Here is a 27,354-nt window from a genome sequence, read left to right on the forward strand (position 1 = left end):
CAGGTATTGGGGGCCAGACTGCTTTAAAGCTTATCCGGCAACATGGCTCTATAGAGAAGATATTGGAGAACATAAACAAAGAGAGGTGTTCCATTCATTTTTTTTTCCCCGATTGCTATGTATCAAGTCAATTAGTTTTGAAGAATGTGAGAGACTGAAAAATGCATTGAATTTGTGATTGCTGAGGCCTAGTAATTAAATCTAGATTTTCTATTCTGTTTTGAAATGTTTTTTTTATGCCCCCTACTGTAGGTTTTATCTAATGATAGCATAATTATCATTTTTGATACATGTTAGCAAGAGATGATTCTGAAGTACATCTATTACCATGCACTTAAATTTTTTAAAAAACATTTAATTTTTTGCTCATGTAACATGTCTTACCATGTGGAATTTGTTCTCATACGCATTTGAATTTGTCCTCAAGATTTTTCATTATAGTTTGTTTGCATGTGCATCTGATTTTTGTCACTATTATAATTATTTTTCCTATATATGCAGGTATCAAATACCTGAGGACTGGCCATATCAAGAGGCTCGGCGCCTTTTCAAAGAACCACTAGTCTTCTCTGATGACGGGCAGCTTGACATTAAATGGGGTGCTCCAGATGAAGAAGTAATTGGATCTAATTTAGAACTTCAAAATTTCTTGTGCTTTCTTTGGAATGTTGACAGTGCTTTCCCTTAATTTTGTTTATAGGGATTGATAAAATTCCTTGTCAATGAAAATGGGTTCAACAATGACAGAATTACAAAGGTATTCTGCAAATTATTATTACATATATCTTATTTTCTGAACTTGTGGCTTTGTTTGCCAATTAGATATGGCATCCTTATTGAACTAATTATGTTTTTCTGATTAATTTAGGCGATAGAGAAAATTAAAGCAGCCAAAAACAAGTCGACTCAGGGCCGGTATGATATGTTTCAGATATGCCATTCTGTGTTCCAAGACACCTTTATGCCTGACTCCTTTACTTTCTTTTCTTTCTTTTCATCTTTCTCCTTTTGCCTCTAAGCAGATTAGAATCATTCTTTAAACCAGTTGTTAGCACGTCAGCTCCCATTAAACGAAAGGTATGCTTTAAACCAGTTGTTAGCACATCAGCTCCCATTTAGCATTCAAGGTATCCCATCACTACCTATTTGTCTAAGAGGCAAGACAATAACATTTGATGCATGGTTTGGTAGGATAATCTGTCAAAAATTAGTTTTGATGTTTCATGTTGTGGCAAAATCTTTCTTTTTTTATTTTCTTTTTATTTTTTGTGAAGAATCTTCTTAAAAATACTAGTTTCTGTTTCTGAGATATTGTGAGTGACACCAACCTGCTTTGGCTGGGTTTTTGCCTTCACAATTTCAAAACTACTTTTCTGGGCCTTCAACTTAACCCTCTCTGTTGGAGTATAGTGCATTTAAGAGTGTAGAGAGACATATCTTTGTTCCAAGGGAACCATACTTGCTACCCTTTTTTGTGGGTGATAGAAGATCTCCCCTTCTTGCTAGTTGTTAATTCATTTTACCAATGACTTTCCCTGCAAGTAAGACTTTTTTTTTTTTTCCTGAAGGATTTCTGTTTTTTCCTTTGTATAGAGTTCACCTCATTTTAAGGTGGTTCTTTTATATATAGTTACCAAAAAACAAATCCTTGTATGCTATCGCTTCATGAAGAGGAGAGAAGAACATGATTTAAATTCTGAAAATGTCCTTGGTTCTCTTTAGCTTTAGTACTGGCAATTTCTTTTTATCGGATATAACAACAACAATAACAGCATATCCAGCCTTTATTCCATTGTGGGGTTGGCTACATGAATTCTAGACTTCTATGTGGGTTACCCCCCAACAGATAGTTTGTTTAGAATTTATATTTGGATCCGATTAGGTTTTACGCTGGTTGTCGGCTACCTAACGCAACCCTCCTCTTTTATCCGGGCTTGGGACTGGCAGTGGATAACATCCCCTGGCGGAGTAATGATGAAATGAAGTTTCAACACCATCTTTATATGGAGAAGTTTTATGAGATGGTGGTGAATGAAGATAATTGATATGGTTGTGTTCAATCTTTTACACATCTTAATACATTACATATTGTTTGCCCCATCCCTACATCAGTGGACCTCCTTTATTCCCTGAAATTTCTAGCAACCGTTTAGGATTTAAACAAACTTTTAGACCCAAACTTTTAGAAATTTTGTGCACTGTACATTAACCTCCTTAGCTTTGGTCCCTTCAATTTGACTCATTTATCTTACATTACTATATTGCCAGGGATTTGAAATTATATACTAGAGAATGGAGACCTTATTTTGATGATTCTTCCATTTTGGAGTAGTCCTATCTCTTAATTGATACTATTACTTTTGGTAGGCTGGGTTGCAAGAAACATTGTGGAGAAAATCATGTGCAGAAATATAAGAACAGTTGGGCAGTTAGGCAAAATAATAGGGATAATTTATTTGATTCATTATACAGTTATTTGTTTTCTTAAGTTAGACAAATTTTTTTTGTATTTAACTATTTCCATAGAGACAGTTACCATTTGTAATATATATGTGTCAAATTCGAATAATAGATTAATGGGTTTTACAATCCAAACATTTTCATGGTATCAGAGCATTTTTTATTAGAAAATTCCTCTGTCATCCCATTTCTCTACTTCTTCCTCTCAAGTTCCCGTTGTTCCTAGTTTTAATGGACATTCGGTTATGATGTTCATAAGCAACAAAAGAAAAGATAACTATCGTAATGGTGAAGTCTCTAAACTGAATTCAACAAATTTGAAGTATGGGACATGGAAGGCAGAACACAATATGGTAATGTCATGGCTTGTCAATTCCATGATTAATGAAGTCGTAGAAAATCTCATCTTTTACGAGACGACACAAGAAATCTGGGATGTCGCAAAGGAGACATATTCTGACACTTAAGTGTCACGTTAGTAGGTTGTAGTCTTTATGTAATAAACTGATTAGGCCTTGTTTAATAAGCCACATTTTTGGCATAGTTGGAGGAATGTTCCAGCATGCCTAAGACAAGTTGTAAGGCCAAGTGGACAAGTGGGCTAACTGCTTTTGGCGCCCAATTTGGGCTACGGATCAGTATATAAACCGCTGATCTGCGCCAAGCTCCACATGATGAATGAATTTGGAAATTAGTTTCCCCCTCAATTCTCATTCTCTCTCTCTCTCTCTCTATATATATATATATATATTCTCTCAATTCTTCCCCCCTAAATTCCCAATTGCCCTCCTATCAACCGTTCTCAAGCAATTAAGAATTCTCTTGTCAGATTGGGAATTTGACAAATTGGTATCAAAGTAAGGTCTTGGTCAACGATTAATAAGGGCAATTAGACATGGTTGATGTCACTCGGATGAAGCATATGAAAACGCAATTGCACCAAATGACGGTGTTGATGTCTGAAGGGAGGCTGGAATCGACAGTAAATCAGAAGTTGGAGACAATGACAAAGTGGTTGCACACATATTTACGCATGGGCATGCATGAACAAATCATAGAAGAGATGGAAGAGCATTGAAATTTGCTACGGGACCAATAGCAACAATTCATGCTCATGTTCTCTAACTAAAATTAGGTAAGAATGTCCCCTGATTTCCCCCTTAGAGATAAGATGGAGCCGATTCTACTAGGTCATGGAAACAACCACCGTGCTGTTGGATCATCAGAATTGGAGGGAGATCTAACAGTGGTTGGAGAGAATTTGATGGATAGGAGGCTGGAGATTCAAATTCCTCCGCACTAAGTTGGTTTTCTAGTACCAAAATTGGAATTACTTGTGTTTGAGGGACAAAAGCCTCGGTGGATACATAGATGTGAGAAGCTGTTTAGTATCCACCAGATCCCAGAAGATCAGAAGGTGACCTTGGCCTTCGCTTACCTCAATGACGTGGGGGACATACAGTTCCAGGGATGGTCCAAGGTAAGGGAGACTTATACATGGGATGCCTTCCCCAAGGGATTGTGTGGAAGGTTAGGTGAAAGGGGAATGATGGATATTGTGGAGGAGTTCAATAGGCTGAAGCAAGATGGTACTATGCAAGAGTACCAACTGCGATTTGAAGAATTGAAATTCCTCATGTTGAGTAGGAACTCCTTCATGACGGAAGAATATTTTGTATCCAGCTTTGTGGGAGGGTTGAATGATGAGATCAGATCAACGATTAAGATGTTGAAATTGCAAAATGCACAAGAAGCGACTAAGGGAGTCTCTTTATAGGAATTGACTGTGGAGGCCTTAATGAAGAAGCAGAGGAGTCAGAACAGGGGAAGTAATCCAGGCTTAGTGTTATCTAGGGGGAGAATGTAGAGTAAAGAGAATTTTAGAGGAGGAACAGGGGTGAGATATTTCACAACTACACCTCCTAATCCGAGTCTACAGCAAAGGGATAAGCTCATTGAGCAGAGGAGAGCTGCTGGGCTATGCTTTAGGTGCGGGGATAGATATTCCCCCGGGCATCAGTGCAAGAAACAATTACTCCTACTAGAAGGGGAGGAAGATGAAGGAGAGGAAGAAATGGTTGTGATTGAAGAGGAGGATGAAGGCAATGGAGCTATTTCCTTGCATGCTATCAAGGGAATGGCCGGTAGTAAGATTATCAAAGTGGAGGGGAAGGTACAGGACAATACCCTCATGGTCCTAATAGATAGTGAGAGTACCCACAGTTTTATTGATAAAGGGACAACCAAGAGGATGAAGTGGCCACTAGCCAGCACACAACCCCTGTCAGTAACAATAGCGAATGGGAGTAAGGTCATCAGCAAATCTGCTTGTTTGGGATTCTGTTGGAAAATGCAAGGAGAAGATTACCAGGTTGATTTAAGATTACTTACGCTGGGGGAATGCCATATTGTTCTCAGGGTTGATTGGATAAGGGGAGTGAGTCCAATCAGTTTTGATTTCAACAAGATGGAGGTGATCTTAGAGAAAGATGGAATGAGGGTGGTGTTGCAAGGAAACTTGGAAGTGGGAATGTGCAAATTGATCAAGGGGAAGAAATTACAATAGTTGTTCAAGAGGAAGATATCCCAAGTAGCACAGCCATTCTTAATTGAGGCCACTGAGCAGCTGGAGATTGGGAATAATGGAGATCCTAAACTCGGGAGTCAATCATCTACAGCCACTTGGCAGGTACACTAATTGGCCCTACTTGATGTACTTTTAGTTGAATACCAAGAACTTTTGTAGAACCTAAGTTATTGTCCCTCAAAAGATCCTTGGACCACATAATACCCCTTCAACCTAATCCCGAACCAATGAACATTAGGTCTTATAGATACCCCCTAAATTGAAATTTGAGATTGAAAAACTTGTCAAGGAGATGTTGAACCAATCTATAATCCAACCTAGCCATAGCCTATTCGCCTCACTCGCTCTATTGGTCAAGAAAAAAGATGGGACATGGCGTTTCTGTATTGACTATAGGCAACTTAATGCCATTACCATTAAAGACAAATTCCCTATTCCAATCATTGAGGACTTGTTGGATGAACTCAAACACGCCTCTGTATTCACAAAATTGGACCTAAGATTAGGATACAATCAAATTAGGATGGATCCAAATGACATACCCAAAACAACCTTCAAGACACACCATAACCATTTTGAATTTACTGTTATGCCTTTTGGCCTAACCAACCCTCGTGAACCAAATTTTTGAACCATACCTCGAAAAATTTGTGTTGGTTTTCTTTGATGACATTCTAGTCTATAGTCCCTCCTTTAATCAATACCTAGACCATCTTAAGGCTACATTTGAGATCTTGAAATTCAACCAATTGTATCAAGCGGTCAAAGTGTGCTTTTGCACAAAAGCAGGTGAAATATCTGGGACATATAATTTCAAGGGATGGAGTGGGCATAGATCCCAAGAAAATTGAGGCTGTTGTAGCATGGCTTAGACCTACCAGCATTAGGGCATTGAGAGGGTTCCTAGGGTTTACCGGGTATTACAAAAGATTTGTAAAGAATTATGGGATGATCAGCAAGTCATTAACTAAATTTTTGAAGAAAGATGGCTTTAAGTGGAACCCTAGGGTTGAGGAGGCCTTTGAGTAGTTGAAGAAAGCACCAAGTGAAGTACCAATGCTTGGATTGTCGTATTTTAGCAAGCTATTTGTGCTGGAAACCGATGCTAGCAACCATGGCATAGGGGCAATCCTTTCTTAGGATGGCATGCCCTTAGCCTTCCTCAGCCAACCCTTAGCACCCAGACACCAAGGACTCACTACTTACGAGAAGGAGTTGATGACAGTCCTTATGGTTGTAGAGAAGTGGTGACACTATCTAGAGGGAGGAAGATTCATTATTAAAACAGACCATGAAAACTTGAAGTTCCTATTGTAGCAGAGGTTGCATACCCAGTTGCAGAAAGAGGACAAGACAAAACTCATGGGATTGGATTATGTGATCTAATTTAGGAAGGGGAAGGAGAATATAACAGCAGACGTCTTGTCTCACTGCCAAGAAGAAGGAATGAATGCTGCCATTTTAGCAGTGGTACCAGATTGGCTCCAAGAAGTTACAGACATCTATCAACAAGGAGAATGGACCAAGGGGTTGTTGGAACAACTGAGCTTTGATGCTAATAATAGGCCAGATTATTCATTTAACAATGGAGTGCTAAGGTATAAGGGCAGGTTGGTGATCGGAAAAAGTGGGGAGTTGAAAAACAGGATACTACAAACATTACATAAGTCTCCTCTAGGTCATTCGGGTGTTCAAAACACTTACCTTAAAGTGCATCAGATATTCTTTTGGCCTCAGCATAAAAAATATGTGTGGGACTATGTGTTGAGATGTGATGTATGTAGGCGATGCAAACATGAAACAGTGGCTCATCTGGGTCTTGTACAACCCTTAGCCATTCCAGACCAAGCATGGACAAACATAACTATGGATTTTATAGAAGGACTTCCAAGGTCAGAAAGGAAGGATTGCATAATAGTAGTGGTTGATCGGTTCTCAAAGTTCAGTCATTTCATGGGCCTATCCCACCCATTCATGGCACAGGAAGTGGTGAGAATATTCATGGACAATGTAGTGAAGATACATATAATTCCTCAGTCTATAGTTTTAGATAGAGACAAAATATTCATTCTTTTGTTTTGGAGGGAATTGATGAAATTTCTAGGCACCAAGCTACTAATGTCTATTGCATACCACTCGAAGACGGATGGCCAATTAGAAAGGGTAAACCAATGTCTAGAATCCTACTTAAGGTGCTTCAGCTTTTTACAGCCAGGGGATGGCATAAGTGCTTGGCCAATGCTCAATGTTGGTACAATTCGAGCTTCCATAGCTCGACCAAAATGACTCCTTTTGAGGCTCTCTATGGCTATAAGCCAAGGTTGTTACTAGCTATTGGGGGACACCTTATAGTGGCGGCAGTTGAAGCATATTTGCAGCAAAGACAAGATACAATCAGGGTGGTTAAGTCGGAGCTGGCTAGAGCATAAAATAGGATGAAACAATTGGCTAACAGGAAGAGAAGTGAAAGAATGTTTTCAGTAGGGGAGGATGTCTATTTGAAGCTTAGCCAACAACACCTCAAGTCATTGAGCTGCCAGCCCATATCCAAATTGAGTCCCAAATACTATGGGTCATTCACTATATTGGAGAAGATAGGTGCAGTAGCCTACAGGTTGCAATTGCTCGAAGGAACACATTCATTTTGTGTTCCACGTTTCCCTCCGCAAGAAAGCCATCGGAGTGCAATAATCATCCCTTACACTACCACCTATGGAGAGAGTAGAAGTAGTCCCAATTGCTATCTTGGACAAGAGGGTGATCCACAGACATGGAGTCCCTCTCACCCAGGTATTAGTCAAGTGGTCCACACTACACGAAGACAATAATACATGTGAGTACTTGCTAGATCTGCTTCCAGCACACTTAAGGCAAGTTGTAAGGCCAAGTGGACAAGTGGGCTAAGTGCTTTTGGCGCCCAATTTGGGCTACTGATCAGTATATAAACCGCTGATCCATGCCAAGCTCCACATGATGATTGAATTTAGAACTTAGTTTCCCTCTCCATTCTCATTCTCTCTTTCTATATTCTCTCAATTCTTCCCCCTTAAATTCCCAATTTCCCTCCTATCAACCGTTCTCAAGCGATTGAGAATTCTCTTGTCAGATTGGGAATCTAACATAAAGACATAGTAGAGACATTGTCAAGCGGACCTCAGTCACCTAATATTTTAGTAGTCTAATTAGATATTGGCAATAATTCAACATGTTCAAAGTGATCTAAATAGACATACATTTCATAAAAAGAAAATTGAAGGTGCATTTCCTACATACCAATGATCTACTGGAAACTGTCTATCGAAAACTTAGTTTGAAGATGTAAAGATCCAACCTAGGCTTACTTCATGTTTACAGCTCAGCTTGAAGGGGCGTGTAGAAAATCATGTGTAGAGATATAAGAACAGTTAGACAAAATAATATGGGTAGTTTTTTCCGTGTTTAACTGTCCATAGGGGCAAATACCATTTGTAATATATATATATATATATATACACATATGTGTGTGTCTAATATGAATAATAAATCAAGGAGTTTTAGAGTCCAAACTTCTTCACATTGTATACTTGGATTTTTGTTTTTTATTTTTGCTGAGTATGCATGGATTTTCACATGCCAATATATTAATAATTTATCACATGGTCTGGTTTAAGCAGTCCTTTTTAAGTTCTGGTTTTAGGTCAGTCCGTGGTGCAGTATTTATTTACAGTGCTTATTTCATCAGCTTCCTGCAAATTTTCCTACGGAATACTGGATGTGATTTATGGTTTTGGTTGCAGCACTATATCTTGTTTACGGTGCCCTTCTTTGCTGACATAAATGACAGGACACGACTGAGAAGAATGAGAAGGAAATGAGTAACAAAAAGTCAAAGGTTGGCAGTGGTAGGAAGAAGAAGTAGATGAGCTGGCATTGAAGGTATAAGATCATATCAATTTCTCCAATTGTACTTATGTCAGGTGAGATTTTTTTTTTCTTTTTTTTCCGAAATAATTTTCTGTTGATTGCTGTTTATTTGTTCTTCTGCAACAAGAAATCAATCTCTTAATTTAGTGTTACCCTCTTAGCTGCATCATAATTACTCAGATTTTCAAATAGTGATATATTAGAATAGCACAAGAGAATTCGTGAATTATTTTTGACATGTGAAAACTATATTTTTCCAGCAACTTGTATTGCAGTGATTTCTGTGAAAGTGGTGCCATCATTAATTGTTGTTGTTGTGGCCAAGATACAACAATAGATTTATAATGTAGGAAAGGTGATTTTGATGTCCACGTGTGAGGATGATCACGAGACCAAAAATAATCAGGTAGCCCTAAAAGATGATGGCTTGCTGATGCTGATGAGCGTTGATTGTTGATAACTGGGAGGCCTTAAATAACTGAGAGGCCTCCAAGAAAGGCCTCCAAGAATCGACTGGTCCTAGAGAACCGACTGGCCTTGGAGTACTGATTGGCTTTGGAGAACCGAGAGGGCTGCAAAATGAACAAACTGTGAGAGGTGCGGGAGATCCCGCGCAAACCCTCCAATGCTTAAGTCAGTCCTCAAATACTTGAGAGAAAAATAGAGTCTCGGTGTGAACATGAGCGTACCTGAGGGAGGAGGCAAGTGTCCTATTTATAGAAGAGGGAGAGGGGGACACGTGGCAGCCACTCAAGTATTTGAGGACTGACTTAAGCATCGGAGGGCTTGCGTGGGTTTCCCACACCTCTCACCATTTGTTCATTTTGCAGCCCTCTCGGCACCAGTCGGTTCTCGGAGGTCTCTCGGTTATTTAAGACCTCCTGGTTATAAGTAAGCAACGCTCATCAGCATCAGCAAGCCATCATCTTTTAGGGCCACCTGATTACTTTCGGTCTCTTGATCATCCTCACACGTGGACATCAAGATCACATTTCCTATATTATAAATCTATTGTTATATCTTGGCCACAACAGTTGTTAACTAGTCAATGAAATTGTAAAAGATTTTCCTTGGGAGAATGTTCTCCAATATAGTTGTGCATGCCTTTCTAGGGGAAAAAAAGGTTTCCATTTAAAGATCCAGTTCCTGTCTGTGAGGCATTGGTTTTGTAGGTCTTGCACTGCCTTTTTATTAAGTTTGATTGTTTGAAGTGATCAATGGTTTTTACCACTGCCCTTAATGCTGTTGACCACTCCCAATTCCATTTTGATTATAGCAAGAGCACTGGATTTCATTTTTTTTGTTTAAACTAGTGCGTATGCCCTATGTGTTTGATGTGCAGAGCTAGTTTTGCTCCACAATGATTGATAATCTGATATTAACTAAAAAGATTTGGCATTATGTGTTATTTGGGAACATTTGTTGTTTATGCTGGCTGTCAGTCTGCTACAGGTCCCTATAGCTGGACTTGGGTTTGACTGAAGGCATTAAAGACATTATAAGTTCTCCTTTTCATCTAGCACATAAAAAAAAAAAAAAACTAGAAATTATTAGTTGGGCTAAGAATGATAATGAAGACAGACCTCTTAGGTTGAACAGAAAAATTGAGACTAAAATATTGGCTTAATTTGCTGGGTAATACAACCTTTTTCTTTGTGCTGTTTGAGGTTGTAAAAGCATTTACCTAGACCTTTGATGTGATGAGCTCATGTTGGCTGGAATCCCCTTCAACGTGGGAACTGTGGTGGTTAATTAAATATCTTGGGAACCGTGCTGCTTGATTAAATATATTTTCATATGTGGCTGATAGCAATGTTTTCTTTTCTTGCGCTTTATAGCTAATCGCCTTTCTTTCGAATTTTCATTTGCAATATTCAACTTCCCATGTTTGCAGACTAGTTGTGATATGACTGTTATGTGGTTTTCTATTTGTAAATATTACAAAAAATGTGCAAACTAAAACTTGTCTTTATGGATGAGCATCCAAAAAGAAATTTAAGGCTAAGAAGCCTCAGTAGCTGTTGGATTTAGTTTAATGTTTTAGAGTTTTGAATAATTTGTTTCAAATCTTCAGTCTATTTGGCTTTACTGCAGTTAGTGGGCTGTTATTTTATTTTTTGGGGAAAATGTTTTACCTATTTTCCAGTGTTTGGATGACAACAAACATGGAAAATATTTTTATGACAAATATTTTACCTCAAAAGGGAAAAATGATTTATCAATTCAATTTTCTTAACTCATTTTTTTATTCAGACCAAAACTAATAAATTCTGATTCTTTCCCTCAAAATATCTTTCAAATATGTATAAACACCTATATGTAAATATATGTACATATATCAATATTTATTTGCATGTATATACATATAATATACATACGCATACATGTACATATTGACCTTTACATATTCATACACACATATATGCATATATCTAATTTTTGAAAAATATCTTCTTTATGAAAAATATTGGAAATTATTCTTTTGTAAAATATGCAATTATATGCAAACTAAGCATTGAAAATAAGATGAAAAATATTTTTGTATAAAATATTTTCTTATATATAAATTATTTTCCAATGCAAAATATTTTACATTGAAGCAAGCAGAACCTTAGACTTTTTTTTTTTTTTTTAAACAAGTAGTCATGTGACATTTTATAAGGCTGAAGAGTCTGGATTAAATAAGATCATAAAAGAGGGCTGGGATTGTAGGGTGTTTGTAGCCCATATATTTTAAATGCATTAGGTTTCCTGCGATGCTTATGATTGTTACGTATTACAGAAGCAATTCAAACTAGAATTTTAGACCTGGTGCTTATGCTGTTCACCCTCTTTTTTATTAAAAGAAGAAACACTTGCCACTGGTTATTCCTAAACATGACATTATAGAATAATGGATTCCTAAACATGACATGATGTCATTTTTCTATTCATGCACGTCTTTCCATCTCTTCCACCAATATATGGAAGGGGGATGGCACACCTAGACCTTAGGCATATGGGTTGGTAAAAAAGATTTGGACAGTCACTCTTTCCTGACCTATCTACTCAATGAATGTGATTTTTTCTGAGTGCTTTTCCACATAGGAAGAGGAAACCGATTGTTGAGGGGGCTGTGTTACCAAGATAACTCTCTATTTACTCAACCTATCTCATCCATCTTCATGCTTGTTGGGTCCTAATCTCTATACTGTACCAGACTTCTCCCCCTCCCATCAATATTATGTTGCTGCAGGATTTTTGGATGTTTGATAAAATATTTTGAAGGTCTAACTTCACAAATATTGTTTTTAGTTTTTAACTTATAGTTTGTCCTTTATATTAACTATGGCTGGGTTCCAGTTCTAAGTAGATGAATTTTATTCTTACTATATAGTTTTACTTTAGCATTATATCATCATTTCCGTTATTGGAATAGAGACTGGAATTGATATCTCAGGTTATGCAGCCACTATTTTTCAGGTTGTCAAGTCCCAGATTATTTGACACTTGTGTTCCATGGAGTACTGGAGGAAGCATAGAAGCTGCATAGATGTGGATTGAACCTCTCGATCTAATCATGTTTCCTCCAAATATGTTTGTTTCATGTAATCTGAACTATCTTCATGGATTTAGGAGAGTTTGTACTCGTGTACAATTTGTCAAACAGGTAAGAGTTTCTTCTCCATGTACACATCTAGATTGGTGTATTTAACCTCTCTGCCAGTCACCATGTAAATGATAGAGAGATATGCATAAACAAGGTTCAGGGAAATGAATTCTCTTACTTTCTCCTATGCTAGCATCATATTGAATTTTGGGACAGCCTATGGCTCCTATAACTTAGATTGGTGACTATTTTGAGATACTTAACCAAGTTTGCCTCTCATTTCCTTGCTATTAGTAAAAACCAATGCCTAGGGGTCAAGCTCTCTACCTAAGGCTGGGAAGTGGACTTCTTATGGGTGCTTAACTGGACCGAACTAGACTACTACAATGAAGTAGTTATTTGAAATCCCCAAACAGAAAGGTGCTGGTAACGCTAGGCAGTTTTTTAAGATATCTTCCCACATCTACTCAATCCTTCATAACCTAAACTAGTGAGTGTATATGCAAGTTGCCAAGAGTCGTTGAAACTTGAAACTGAACAAATTTCATTTCTGAGTGCATAAACACATCATATTAACACAGTAGAGAACAGAATGTCTCATAGTATAGAGCAGAATTGATCCTCATGAGGAGCGTAGGCAACACCAACAAACTGGCAACGCTGACAGTAACAAGGAGGCAAGCAAAGTTTAGCTTTAGGGGAGTCCTTTTTTTTAGGTTTATGTGGTCCGACGCTCATGATTTCTGCTACCTTTGCTTTCTTCCTCAGCTGAGCTGCAAGACAGACCGGATCAACAGTTCCAATGACAGTTAGGGTCCCCTTCTCCTCATCAATTGATACCTCATTAACTCCTGTTCAGTTAGAGCAGCAGCACAAATATGTAATAGTTGAAAATACGGTTGTACAAACAAAATTTTCCTGGTTATCTCCACAGAATAAGCCGTAACTCGTACCTGGAAGTTTAGCCGCAGCCTGCAACAGCTTGGTTTTGTGCTTCTGGCTGTAAATGCTGACCTTCAAAACTATCTTCTGCATTGTTGTTGTAGAAACACAAGAAGAAGGGAAGCAACATGAAGGAAACCAAATGAACATGATGTAGCATAGATTGAACAAAATGAAGTGTGATTCAGAGTTGACTTCTAGGCCTTACCTTCATGGCAATGCTAGAGAAAAAATGTTAAATAGGACTGCTATATTCCTAAGGCGGTGCTGTTGGGCAATCTATTTCTAGATCTTGAAAATGTCAGGCATTTAGAATTGAGCCAATTGGTTTACTGGTTCAGTTTGCTTACCTTTGCTTGAAACGTCAGCTTAGGATGCAATAAGGCAAGTGGGAAGCCAATGTTTACTAGTTAATTAGCTTGGAAAAAGTTAAGACACTGATGCTTCTGTAAAGTAGATTTTGGCTAACCTATTATTGGGGAAGTGAACAAGAGGATTGGATTGAGTTAGAGCTCGTGGATTCGCATAATGCCTATATATATGTATATTTATGTCCTATAGCTAAGCCACAGGAAAACATTGGACTTAACAACTTTTCAGTGAAATAAACACTTCTTAAATGCAAGGGGCTAAGTTTCTTGATCTGCTTAGGGACCTACAATTTAAAGATTCCAAGGCATGTGGTGTTGACCGGGAAGCCCATGTATGACAAGTGAATCAAACAAACAATATGCATCATTACTTGAAAGGGCTCTGACCTTTTGATTGTGGTGTCCTTTGTAATTTTCTGTTTTTATTTCTACACTATAGAACATGCCATTTGGTGTGTTGGTTTCATTTCCAAGAAACTTGCCGCAGTTTTCACTTTTTGATGAAACTAGTTACTCTTCAATAGGGTTTGGGAACCCAGTGGGTTCTCAAATACAGTTAGGTGTTAGCATTTTATAACTTAGATCTAACATTTATCATTTATTAGACTAATTAAAATGTGACACTTAATTTACTAAATTACTAGTTTAGAAATTCACTGAATTCCTCAAATCATTATCTCTTCATCAACTCAACTTCCCACAACAAGGGATAAACCGCTCCCCAATCATTAACTAACATTTGTCAATCAACCAACCATATTTTGTAAGGGATGGTTAACCCAAACAAAATCCAAGCCCTTCACTGTCCCTGTTGGGTTTAAGTTAAACAAGTATGGGTCAGTTGCCTGATACTAGTGGAAAACTAGTAGAATTATAGAAAGTTACTGGTCTTACAGAAGAGGCACATTTGATCTTTACCATGGGATATTGATATTTTTGTAAATAATCATTTAACTGTATCAAGTACAAGGAAAAAAAAACATGTTTTATACCTAATAAATTCAAAGGGAAATTATTATGTTAAAATTCAGAGTTTTTAGAATACATGGATGGAGGATTTAAATACGTTATTGTCGAGATATAATAATAAATTTATAATTGTGGAATAATATTTGTCTTAAACCTCTAGTTTTTAGGAGATTAGTAAAATAAAAGATGATTAGAGGCACAAGATATTTTCCGTTTGAAAACTAGAGGCTTAACAGTTTTCGGAATATCAGTAAAACAAAAGATGATTAGATACACAAGGTGTCTCCCTTGCGAGCTCTTTGATATTTAAGTTAGTTTCAGCCAGAAAATAGAGAAGTATTTAGATAATTTGTGTTGAAATGTTTGTGTACCTCAATTGGATATTGACTGAGATTATCAGGTAGAGAGGTACCCAAGTCTTTTAGGATTGCTTGTTTTGGATCTCCAAACAAAAATTTTAGAGGTTATTTAATGTATTCTCATTATGTCGTACCATGAACTTGGAAAAGATTTCTAAGACTATCTTTCGGGAGTACTTAAAAAAGATTTCTAGAAAAGTCTTCTAAGAACTACTCTATCTGAAACATCTCTTGTCCTTTCTTCTTTGGGCTTATTTCTCCTGGGCTCACCTTGAGTTTGAGCCTAGTTTTTTGGACACAAAAAATGCTTTAAACAATTTATGATTTGGAAGTTTGCCATCTTTTATAAATTATCTTTTTTATTCTTTCTTTTCAAATCAGAAAAGTGATTTTATGGATTACTGTTGTCCATTTGACAGATGAGATGGGAGACTCCCACTAATTGATTGGTTTAAATGTGTTGGAGACTCAATCCAAACTTTGTTGGTTTTCATGAATCATCCTTTTGCATTCACAGTCAAAGCCAATCAGTTTCCTTCTTTCAGGCATAAATTAATGAGGCTTGATGTTTGAAGTTTACAAGAGTCCAATGAGAAGCCCATTGTTGTGGATCTTCAGCCTGCTTATTTGAGCCCATGTTAACTGTCATGAATTCTTCTGTAACCCATGCTTAGGCTCATCCACTGGATTCCCATCTTGATCCCAAAGGGACCAAGGCATTGAACCTGCCCTAACCAAGAAGGCCCACATGGATGCACATCTGGGCCTGCTTACTGCACATGGGTTCCAAATCAGGCCCAAATGGATGCACTCAATACCCAAGAGACTTACGAATTCTTGTTCCTATCTAGGGAGAGAGAAAATGAAATCATGGTACTCATGTAGTATGATTCATGAATAGCTTACAATTGTTGGATAAAACTGTTGTAGGAATACTCATATTATAGATATTTGTGGAAAAAAATCAAACCCTAAGTAGATCTAAACCGTCATATCATGATCTTTTTTATCTAAGCGATCAATGATATTTTAAGTTATCAAAAAACTGATTATAGAATCGATTTTAGTTTGATAACTAATTATTTATACCCTTTAATTGCATCTCAAAAAAACTCTTGGTAAATCACTAATCCAAAATCACATTAAATTAAAAAAAACTAAATTAAAAAGTTGTTGGATAATATTTTAATTTAAATATTTGAGATGAAGTGTGTTTGGATCTTTGAGTTTATTGGAAGGTTTCTAGAGAGTATTATACATCCCTTCGCATACGCTCATATAGATACTTTCTTCATATATATATATATATAGATATATAGTCAAAGATGGTTAATTAAATAATAGCAAATGGTGTAGCAGGGAAGCAAATCCATGAGGGAACCAATTTATATTATTTTTTATTCTCCTTTGGACGGATTCAAAATTGAAGCATTAGAACGTATAGTACAATTCAAACTTCTAAGATTATAATTATGATGGAAGAAGTGTGATTGAAGGAGGAGGAGTAGGTTTTGAATTTGGAGGGCCTTTGATTCCTTTCAACCCAATTTTCTACTCATCAAACTTGGAACCTTTCCATGCCAAAGGTAATTTTGTACCTTGCTTATTAATCTCTTGTTCTTTTGTTTACTTTTACGGAGTGTATTCGTAAGTTGAGGTATACGAAATACCTCTTTCAAAGAAAATCTAATTTCTTGGGATATTCTCTTTTGTGGGACTCTTATCGTTCCGTCTCAAAATTTTTTATAAGAAAGATAAATTTAAATCTGATCATCAGTGATTGTGTAAGGAGCGATTTGAATATAAAAATTCAGACTGTCCATCACTTTTTGCTGATTATTGGGACAACTTAAGAGACAAAAATATCTAATTTCTTGTCACACACACGATGAGATTAGGTTTGAAGAGTTATGTGAAAACTAATTCTTGTTTCATTATCTTTTTAAATTTAATTTATTAACAAAAGACCAAACGAATCACTAAACCTTAAAAATATTTAAAACCCTTAATAGCTGACCAAGCTACAGAGAAGAAGAAAAGGAGGAGGTCAAGCTTCAAACTATTCTAGATCTACAAACCAGGATAAAAAAAATTGATTAAAAAGAAGAGGCCATATCCTGGCATCCTGGAATTAGCTGTCTAATGAATACTTGTTTAATACAATTCTTATCTTTATATTAGACTGGGGGTTAGGGCATGACCCATGAAGTTCATGTCTTGGAAGGAGTCTACTAATTTATATTATATTATATATATATGGAAAATCATGTACCCAACAAATGATTTATTTTTGCAATATTTTTTGTATACAAAGGGTCAGAAGGAGTCAACTAATTTATATTATGTTATATATATGGAAAATCATGTACCCAACAAATGATTTATTTTTACAATATTTTTTGTATAGAAAGGGTTCCCAAAAAAATATAATAATAGTAATTGTCGTTGGTAAGATACAACAATAAATTTAGTTATTGGAAAACGTTGTCTTCAAGCTGCTTGAGTCTTCAAGGAAGCAAATAGTTAGAGGGCGTGGGAGGGTTCTCGCACAAATATTCTGATATTTAAGTCAGATACCGAGAGTGATAAAAATTGTAAAATAGTAATTATTCCAGTATCAGCGATGTATCTTTTCTCAAATAAGTGTCTGCCTATTTATGAAAAAATATGGAGTGATTTAAAATGTAATAGAATTAACATTCTTGTAAATGATGCTTATCTTTATTAATTCTAGTCTGGCTGATTAATTCTAGTATGACTAAGATCTAGAATAGTTATAGATGACATCTATCTTTTATAAATGATATTTATCTTATCTTTTTTAAGAGATAAAACTTCATAGAAATGATATTTATTATTTTTTTTAAAAAAAATTATCAATCAAAATTATCATATTTACACGTTATGTGAGACCCTTTCTTATTCTTTATCTTTAAATTTACACTTGTTTAATACAATTTTTATCTTTATATTTGACTAGGGTCACCGCATGACCCATGAAGTTCATGTATTGGAAGGAGTCTACTAATTTATATTATATTATATTGTATATATGGAAAATCATGCACCTAACAAATGATTTATTTTTACAATATTTTTTTGTATAGAAAGGGTTCCCAGAAAAACGTAATAATAATAATAATAATCATCATGCAGAAGAAGAGCAACCTCTGAACAAGTCAGTCTCTCATGGAATGGAATAATTTATATACTATATATGTAGTGGATAGCGTTGGATAAGGATAACTTGCAGCACCATTCATTAATATTGACCATAACAACAACGTTTGAAAATTTGACCATAATTGTCTCTTCTTATGATTTGGATTAAGAAATCAAATCAAGAATTATCCCAATGCGTGCAGAGTCGGATCACGTGAACGGCACGAACTGAGAGAACTGACCAGAGGTTGTCAACGAAGGCCCAAAATTTGGGCCACAGTCCCGGGCTAATGGGCCCTGCCTTATGGGCTGTCTTGGCTTCGCTTTGCCTCCAAGAAGCCACGTTTCTTCCTTTTCCTTTCACTTCAAAAGCAATAATTCCCCTAAAATTTATTTAAATTAAATGTATTCACAAAGACGCATACACAGACAGCAAAGGAGAAGACGACTCTCTCTCTCTCTCTCTCTCTCTCACAAACCTCTGCTTATAAGTAAGGCATCACTTTTCTTCTCTCTCCCCGGCACAGAGAGGTTGAGATTTCCAAAACCCAACTTTTCTTAAGCTTTGATTGGCTTTTCCTTTTCTGAAGATTTACTGCTCTCGAGTGTTGGTGCCACCATGGCGGCTGCCGGAAGACTTTTTGGTGTTATGATTGTGGCGGTCTTCGCCCTCATTTCCGGCCATGTTTCTGCAGATCCGGAGATGCTCCAAGACGTCTGTGTCGCCGATCTCACCTCCGGTACTCTCCTTTTCTCCTTCTAAATCCACCTCTCCCCTCTCCATCACCTATTTGTTTGACCACGAATTATCAAATGCAGGAGCTCAGTTTGGACAGATCACCATAATAATTTGATTAAACTGTTGGGATAGTGGGTCTAACAATTGAACTATGAGCTGAGCTGCATTGATATCCCTCGTTCCCAGTGGAATTGGGTGTGTGTGTGTGTGAGAAAGACTTGAATCTCTAAATTAATTTTGAAATTGGTGTGGGTTTGTGATGCAGCTGTGAAGGTGAATGGATTTGTGTGCAAGTCGAGCTTCAACGCGGCGGATTTCTTCTCCAGCGTGCTGGCGAAGCCCGGCGACACAAACAACTCGCAGGGGTCGAAGGTGACGGCGGCGAACGTCGAGAAAGTCCCGGGCCTGAACACGCTTGGCGTCTCGATCTCCCGCATCGACTACGCCCCCGGCGGCCTGAATCCGCCGCACACCCACCCACGCGCCACCGAGATGGTCTTCGTCCTCGACGGCGAACTGGACGTCGGCTTCATCACCACCGCCAATGTGCTCGTCTCCAAGACCATCAAGAAAGGCGACGTCTTTGTGTTCCCCAGGGGCTTGGTCCACTTCCAGAAGAACAACGGCAAGGTCTCCGCCGCCGTCATCTCCGCCTTCAACAGCCAGCTGCCCGGGACCCAGAGCATCGCCACCACGCTGTTCGCGGCGACGCCGACTGTCCCCGACAATGTGCTGACCAAGGCCTTCCAGATCGGCACCAAGCAGGTTGAGAAGATCAAGTCCCGGCTTGCGCCCAAGAGCTAGGCATTGAATTGAAGCAAGCAAAGTTCCAAATTTCATGGTGAATCAAAAGAACAAATAAATAAAAAAAAAAAAAACGAGTCTTGTATTCAATTTCAATGTGTTGTCAGTCTCCTGTTGTTTCATATATTAATGTCACCCACAAATAAGATTTCACACGTTTTCAATTTCAACAAGCCTTAGTTTTCCTGTGTGTTCGGGGGTTTATGAGATTAAGTAATATATTTAATAAAATAATAAAAAAATTAGATCAAATTTATATTTTTATTTATGTACTTTTATGTTTTTTTTTAGAATATTCAAATTTTTGTTGTTGTTTTAATTATATTTTTAAATTTATAATTTTGAATTAATTTAATTCTTGTATTTTAATTTTTTTATATGATAATTTAATTTTTTTATTATTTTAATTAAAATTTATATTTTTAAGTCAATTTTATTTTTATATTTTTGATGTGATTAGAGTGACTTGAACTTTAACATCTCATTTTATTATTTTTTTTTTACACATGAAAATATAATAATTAGATTAACTATAAAATGTAAGTTTACTAGTGTAATAGAAATAATAAAAAGTTCATGTTATTATATATAAAAAAATGTTAAAATACATGAGTTAAATTAATTTAAAAATTAAATTTAATAATATAATTAAAATAACAAAAAAAATAAATAAATAAAAACTTTAAAATACAAAGATGAATTTAGCAAAAGAATTAGGATGAGTTAAAGGCCCCAAGTTCCAAAAGTTGCAAAATCAGTAGGTGAGAGGGCATCGAAGCTTTTCCCTATTGCAGATGAGGAAACAGCTCTTCATTTGCTCCATCATTGTACAACCCTAGCTTTCCCTTTTTCACCCAGTGGTCCCAACGGTCCTCTCAATTCTCATTAGGTATTGATTGAGCACCAAACGAGTGTGCTTTCTTAAAAGATAATATTGTGTAATTCATGTTAGACTGATGTGATTTGTGTTAGGGTACAAGACAACTAGATTCCACAATTAAAAACCCAGAACCTTCTAAAATACAAGTTGTGCAATTAGATTATAAAATTAAGAAACCCATAAAAATTCATAATAATATATTAGAAAGGTGACTGTGGTTGTAGTCACAAAAGCAGTCCCATGATGACCCTTCCATTGTATTCAATTGGAGTGGTTGATTAAGAGATTGTAACTGTATGTTGTCTCACATTACCTAATGGGTCATGTCAATATTCATTCTTTAGGCAAAACTTTGTCACTTGCGAAGATTGAATAGAATAACTGGCTATCTTGGAGCATGCAGCTACCACCAATTGGCATTTAATAATAATAACAACAATAACCCAATCTATTGAATTGAAAATCACACCACCACATTTGAAATGACAATAAAAATGGTAATATTCGTATATTAATATATTATATTATATATCATATCAATGTAAATGTATAATACATCAATTCAAAATGTCATTTCGAATATCAAAATTGAATGTCCAAGTAACAACCTAATTGTGATGCCAGTGCACATGCATTGGTGCTCAATAGAACTCATCCCAGACGCAGTTCCCTCACCCATGTAAATTATAATCCCTCTATAACCTGGTGAAATTAAGATAACACCAATATCTTCTGCTTCTTGCTCATTTAATTATACAATTTCATTTGAGATCAAAACAATATCAAGTTTCTGCAGCAGGAGGAGGTTCCCATTTCATTTATGGACACCCTGATCTAGAACTGCATTTTATCAATATACTCAAGAACCAAGGAGAACAAGTGGTTCCAGCTAAAGTACAAAACAGTATATAAATGATAGGATTTAGAATAGAGACTACTTGATTTTTACTCTTTTGTCTACTGAGCATCACAGACAATTAAATGAAATAATGATCACACGATGGAAAACAGAAATAACAGAAGTGATCTGAAAGCCTGTGAAGTACAGATAGATTAATTAGTGGTAAACAGGACTTCTTGTACACACGTCAAATGAAAGCAAGTTCACAAAACTTCAACATTCTCAACTCTTAAGACTTCAATACGGTTTGCTGCCTGCCATCTGGAATGGCAAAGAGAACTATGGGCTTAGAAGGTCTAACGAAAGGAACATCACACCTGAAGTAGCCTTTCCTCTCCAGCTGCAATATCTCACCCTGATGCAAGTTTCGCATATTTGAATCCCCTAGAGCTGCAGTCTCCTTTTTCGTACAAGGGTTAAGGACATCAAGGAAATCCTCTCCTTCTTCCAGCTGCAAACAGTTACAGACAAAAACTAATTAGTTCCTCTCCATTAACTAAAAAATCTGCATTTTTCAGCTTGCTCCGGGCAAAATAAGAAATGCACATTTTGCAAAATAATAGTCGCAGAAGCACAAATCCAATGGTCAAAATCAGTTTTGCAATGCCTCTGTTTCGACACATGAAGAGATCAAGCAGCGTGTTTAGGTTAGTCCAGAAAGTTAAATTAAGAATTGCATGACCTACAGTGAGAAGTTCATAAAACTAATGCAATGGTGCTTCAAAAGATACTAAGAATGTGCTGTAGTTGGTTAAGCAGTGTGCACCTTCTTTTTTGTAATTAGATAGTCAAACTCCACCAGAGAGAGATTCACGAGTTCATTTGTTTCAGCTAGCCAGGTAAGCTTTAACTTTGTCGTCTTGACAGATCCTTCCAAATGCAAAACACCGGTTAACTCCGTGACATTTCCATGCGCGTCCTTCTTAATTCCTTTTACAATTGCATTGCCCCAATCCATCAAGGTTATTTCCTCATCGAATGAGATGAATTCAGCATCAGCCCGGTCAATCCATATGCGCCTCATGTAAGTAGTAGCCTTCTCTCCAGCACCTCCATATTTCTTATGCCTTGGTATGATGCGGACAAATGGTTTCTCAGGCCCATCAACTAAGGTTAACAGGACACGTCCTTCGTCAATAACAGCAGTATGTCTGGGACATACAGGATCAATAATCTTCTTATTAATGGTCCAGAGTTTATCCCACTCCATAAGATTCAGATTCTTTGAGGCTCCCTGAAAGAAAAGATTGTTACCAGATATAAAAGCATCAGAGAAACAAATAAATGTAGGATCTTATTGTTAGGAGGAAAACACCAAAGTAAATACTTCTTGATAGCATAGTTGCACCAAATGAATACTTTGTTGTGCCCATGTACTTAACACCCCCCCAAAAAAGAACTCTTTTGTGCAGTGCAGATTCAAAAGATTCAGGAAGTGTAGATTGAATTCTCTTTCCATTTCCCCCCTTTACAGTGTTCTCAATAGGTGACTTATGGAACACCCCCCCGCGCCTCCTCCCTTGGCTAACAAAAAGCACAGGCATAGAATATGTCAAACCTCTACCTATAAGTAGATTTTTCTCGTAAATATTCTATCAAAATGCATCAACGGGATGAAACTCATGAGCAAGCAACAAAACCTAAAAGAAAATGACTACCAATTTTTTTTTGTGTATGGTCAAAATATGTAAAGAAAAGAAAGGAAAAGGACCCAAAATCATAACCTATGTTATGTGGACTATTCCATAGTTGTGAATTATGATGGACTTAGGACAGGGCACATGCAGCTGACATGTCGAGTTGTACAAACCCCAATTAAAATTCAGGTTTATGTATAAGAGAATACAAAAGAACTAAAGGTTCTCATTTTACTCATAATATGGCTAGTTGAATTTGCACCTAGTAAACACATCCAGGTAGTAACTTAGCAAAAAAAAAACATTTAGGTAGCAGAATTTACAATAAACCAAGCATAAGATTTGAGTTCTTCTACACATAAAAAAAGTTATCTTAGTTTTCAGAAACACCATTTTTCCCCAATAAATGAATGAAATACATGTGTTATCGAATCTAGCAAAAAATCATATCCTCGTACATGAGAACAAGATAATTCCAGTGCTAAAGATACATAATTGCACCTTACACCTGTAGCAAGGTAACAATTAATATAACTAGTTCATTTTGCTGTATCATATCCATGAGATATTTTATCAAAGAGGAGATATACCACATTATATTCAACTTCATCTATGACCAAATTTGTTATCAATGTCGCAAGAGTATAACCTAACCCTTACCTGTTCAAGAATGAATTGTATCAATGCCTCAATTTTCAGACCTCTGCGGACAATTCCTTGGACAGTTGGGAAACGAGGATCATCCCACCCTTCAACTTTTCCATTTAGAACAAACCACAAGAGCTTGCGTTTGCTGAGAAGTGTATACACCATATTTAACCGACTGAATTCATATATTTGAACCTTTCGAACTCCCATATCCTCTTGAATCCGGTAATACTGAGCATTGCGATCATGGTACTCACTAGATCGCAGTGCATGTGTTATACCTTCTATAGCATCAACAAAGGGACATGCAAAATCATAAGTTGGATATACTTTATACTTTGATCCAATACGATGGTGAGGAATGGGATTGCAACGGTAATATACTGGATCCCTAAGTGATTTGTTTGGATCCTGCATATCCAACTTTCCACGAACACAGCACTGCAACCCCCTTTCGGTTCCAGCAATCATCTCTTTCCACAATTTCATGTTTTCCTCAGGGCCGTTGTTCCTACATTTTGATTCTATACCATCCATTCTTTCTTTTTGCATTTCCTCCCGTGGTGTATCATCAACGTAAGCCTTGCCCTGAAGAATCAACTTTTCAGCCATTTCCATTAGTTGTGGGAAGTAATCAGAAGTATATGTAACAGTTTCATACTTAATGCCCAAAGTTTCTATGTCAATGAGTAAATTTTCCACAAACTCATTGCTCTCTTTAGCAGGATTTGTATCATCAAAGCGCACTATGACCTGACCTTGGTACCTTTGGGCAAAATACTGATTCAACAATGCTGCTTTTGAATGTCCAATGTGGAGGTAACCACTAGGTTCTGGTGCAAATCGCAAGCGCACATTTCCAATTTCCGCACCTGGAAGATCTACATCAAAAGTTGGTCGGCTTCCTACTTTTCCTTTTTCAGTAACATCACCATTGACATTCTTGGAGTGATGATCAACAGCCTGTTGCTCTTTTGCTCTTACCTTTGCTGCTGCAGGCTTACCCAAACCTCGTTTCCCAACATAAGTTGAAGTGACTTCGTGCAGGACAGCATCATATTCCTGTGATATTGAGTTGAACCACCGTACTAGATTTGGGAATTTCTTTGACTTCCTCAAACTTTCCCATCTCTGCCCAGTTCCTGCAGTTAGTAGATATTTCAGCACTTTTAAGGAATGATAATTATTAAAAACTAAAACCATGGGCTTCTAGTTGACATAAAGGATGAAAAAAAATGTGTATTCAACAAACAAAATGTGTACAATCTGGAGATAAAAGGTGAAAAATATCTCTTACCATTGATTGCAAATGTGAAAATAAATTGGCACTAAAACGAATGGTCAATTATTAGAGTGTAAAAATTCCAAATAATGAAATGCCAGTTTCACAAACCTAATCTCTATGTGCACAAACAAGCAATAAATTATACAATCATTTTCCTAAAAGTAGAGAGCAACTAATCTGGAAAAGAATAAAGAGGCATATACTGAACAGCAGTCTCAGACATTATACTAGGTAGCATCCCCAACTTGTTACCTGCAAGACCTGACCAGACGGCTACGTCTGCAATAGAGAAACTATGACCAACTAGAAAGGTGCGCTTCAACAAATATCCATCAATATAATTACATGCTCCCTCAAACTCAGAACCTGATCCCAGAACAGGGGCATACTCTAGCCATTCGTCAATCTGGAAGCAACCATTATCGATGAAAATAAATTAGCAATAATTGCACAGAAAGAACCGGAAGAGGAGGGGGAATTTGAATAGTAAGGAGCAGTTAAATACTTCAAGATGCATAAAAGCATGGTAAGTACCTGGCAAGATTCAAAGGCATCTCGCTCATAAAAACTAGAAATGCTTCCAGCCCGACCAAGATAACGAAGAAGCACATTTGTTCCATGCAATTTTGATCTGCTCAGAGGTTTAGTTTCAACACAGCATGAGAAATTAGTCCTTCCCGTTTTTACAAAAAGTTAAGGTCTTGAGCACACACTCGCAAACAACTCAAAATGTCTTTGTAGAAACAGAATGCAACATCACTGCTTCTACCAAATGAAATGTTATACAGCAGTGACACCTACATAGGATATAATTCAATTAATTCAAGGCTATAAACAACCACATCATTACCCCCAGGAATAAATAAATAGCATCAAACCATTAATCCTCAGGTCGATACATCGACATGCTTATTATACGGTAGTAGAACTATACTAAGGCCCATTCCACTAAATATGTCCAATCTAAGAAACAAGTTCGAGATAAAACCTCATGCCAAGCGACACTTTTACAAGAAGTGTAAATACTAATGGATTGCGTATTAACCAATCCATAAACAAGTAAACACAAATAACCTCAGCCATTACCATCAGCATCAACAGGAGCGCAACTGAATGGCTTCGGACAACCTAGTGAATCTTTAAGTGAAGAAACTAAAATCACACAAACACCTAGTTATATATATGGTATATAGATAGATATACGCTTCACGAATGTAAGGTGATTGGAGCCGGTACCCGGTGGAGAAATGGAAAGTGGGGGGAGAGGCGGGAGGGTGGGACGTTGAATCGGCAGAAAGAGGAACCCCGGCGAGTTTAGCGGCGGCGATCACCGCAAGAGGCGGGCTATCGGCCGGAAAGGACAGTTTGATCTCCATCGCCGCGGCGGCCGCCGTCTCAGACTAGACCTAGAAAGAGATTGAAATCAAACGGCGACTGCTGGTTTGGGAAACCAAAGCACTCCTATTTGGCGTTATATTTACTCCGGTCGGTGCGACCACTCTTTTCTCTCTCTTTCTCTCTCTCTCTCTATATATTTCTACGTTGATTTGATTCGATGCAGGTTTGAATTTAGCATCGGCTTATCTTAGATCTATATAATAGAAATTATAACCCTCAATCAACCTAGTGGTTGGGTCATAATAAATTAAAATTTATATTAATAAATTATAAATTTAATTTTTAATTTACGTAATGAGATAAAATCTTTATCTGTAATTTATCTTCTCCATTAAAATTAAGAACACGAGCGATAAAAAATCACATAAGAACGATAATCCCGATATAATAGAAATTATGAATATGTGATTATATCTAGGGTTATTCATAAAAAATAATTTTTTTATAAATTTATAATTTTATTCAATTCTTTTGATTTTGATAATTAAGTTTAAATTTGCTTGATTAGGTAATTTTATGTATCGATTTAAAGAAAGTATATTTATATTAACTTAACATGTCAAGTGTTATCTAATAATAATATTTAAGAGATTCATATATATATTCAATTTTTTTTTTTTACATATATGTACACGTAGATTTTATAAATATTATTATTATATGACATCAGTCATGTTAAGTCAATATAAAAAAACTCTCTCTAAATCAATTTTATATGTT

General features: G+C 36.8%; 3 protein-coding genes across 6 annotated transcripts in view; 2 read left to right on the forward strand and 1 right to left on the reverse strand.

The window, feature by feature from the left end:
- Positions 1 to 12,726, forward strand: part of LOC127801230 (flap endonuclease 1) — a 30,934-nt gene extending 18,208 nt beyond the window's left edge. Inside the window, exons 12-18 of one of the 4 annotated variants that reach the window (XM_052336157.1) lie at positions 4 to 85; positions 502 to 616; positions 701 to 757; positions 869 to 915; positions 1,020 to 1,077; positions 8,871 to 9,003; positions 12,413 to 12,726. In XM_052336157.1, coding sequence (XP_052192117.1) covers positions 4 to 85; positions 502 to 616; positions 701 to 757; positions 869 to 915; positions 1,020 to 1,077; positions 8,871 to 8,945 — 434 coding nt within the window. In that variant the 3' untranslated portion in view covers positions 8,946 to 9,003; positions 12,413 to 12,726. Of the gene's footprint in view, positions 1 to 3; positions 86 to 501; positions 617 to 700; positions 758 to 868; positions 916 to 1,019; positions 1,078 to 8,870; positions 9,004 to 12,398 lie in introns of all 4 variants that reach the window. The other 3 variants (XM_052336158.1, XM_052336159.1, XM_052336160.1) reach the window with 3 other exon arrangements.
- Positions 12,727 to 18,764: 6,038 nt separating this feature from the next.
- On the forward strand, positions 18,765 to 20,058 carry LOC127800990 (germin-like protein 5-1). Its single transcript, XM_052335729.1, has 2 exons — positions 18,765 to 19,082; positions 19,347 to 20,058. Exons 1-2 carry the CDS (start codon positions 18,962 to 18,964, stop codon positions 19,883 to 19,885), a joined length of 660 nt encoding a protein of 219 aa, XP_052191689.1. The 5' UTR covers positions 18,765 to 18,961; the 3' UTR covers positions 19,886 to 20,058.
- A 1,705-nt stretch (positions 20,059 to 21,763) lies between these two features.
- LOC127802603 (glutamate--tRNA ligase, cytoplasmic) lies at positions 21,764 to 26,772 on the reverse strand. Its single transcript, XM_052338505.1, has 6 exons — positions 26,473 to 26,772; positions 25,771 to 25,867; positions 25,489 to 25,642; positions 23,964 to 25,093; positions 22,433 to 22,900; positions 21,764 to 22,117 (listed from the first exon to the last, which is right to left on the reverse strand). Exons 1-6 carry the CDS (start codon positions 26,610 to 26,612, stop codon positions 21,896 to 21,898), a joined length of 2,211 nt encoding a protein of 736 aa, XP_052194465.1. The 5' UTR covers positions 26,613 to 26,772; the 3' UTR covers positions 21,764 to 21,895.
- Between the last annotated feature and the right edge of the window lie 582 nt (positions 26,773 to 27,354).

The sequence above is a fragment of the Diospyros lotus genome, chromosome 5, assembly GCF_014633365.1.
Source record: "Diospyros lotus cultivar Yz01 chromosome 5, ASM1463336v1, whole genome shotgun sequence".
NCBI classification, from domain to species: domain Eukaryota; kingdom Viridiplantae; phylum Streptophyta; class Magnoliopsida; order Ericales; family Ebenaceae; genus Diospyros; species Diospyros lotus.

Coding starts and splice junctions, on each gene's coding strand:
- LOC127800990 (XM_052335729.1), top strand. CDS start 18,962: ATGGCGGCTGCCGGAAGACTTTTTGGTGTTATGATTGTGGCGGTCTTC. Junction 19,083..19,346: donor TGTCGCCGATCTCACCTCCG/GTACTCTCCTTT, acceptor TTTGTGATGCAG/CTGTGAAGGTGAATGGATTT.
- LOC127802603 (XM_052338505.1), bottom strand. CDS start 26,612: ATGGAGATCAAACTGTCCTTTCCGGCCGATAGCCCGCCTCTTGCGGTG. Junction 25,643..25,770: donor ATGCCTTTGAATCTTGCCAG/GTACTTACCATG, acceptor GGTTGCTTCCAG/ATTGACGAATGGCTAGAGTA. Junction 25,094..25,488: donor CGTCTGGTCAGGTCTTGCAG/GTAACAAGTTGG, acceptor TACTAACTGCAG/GAACTGGGCAGAGATGGGAA.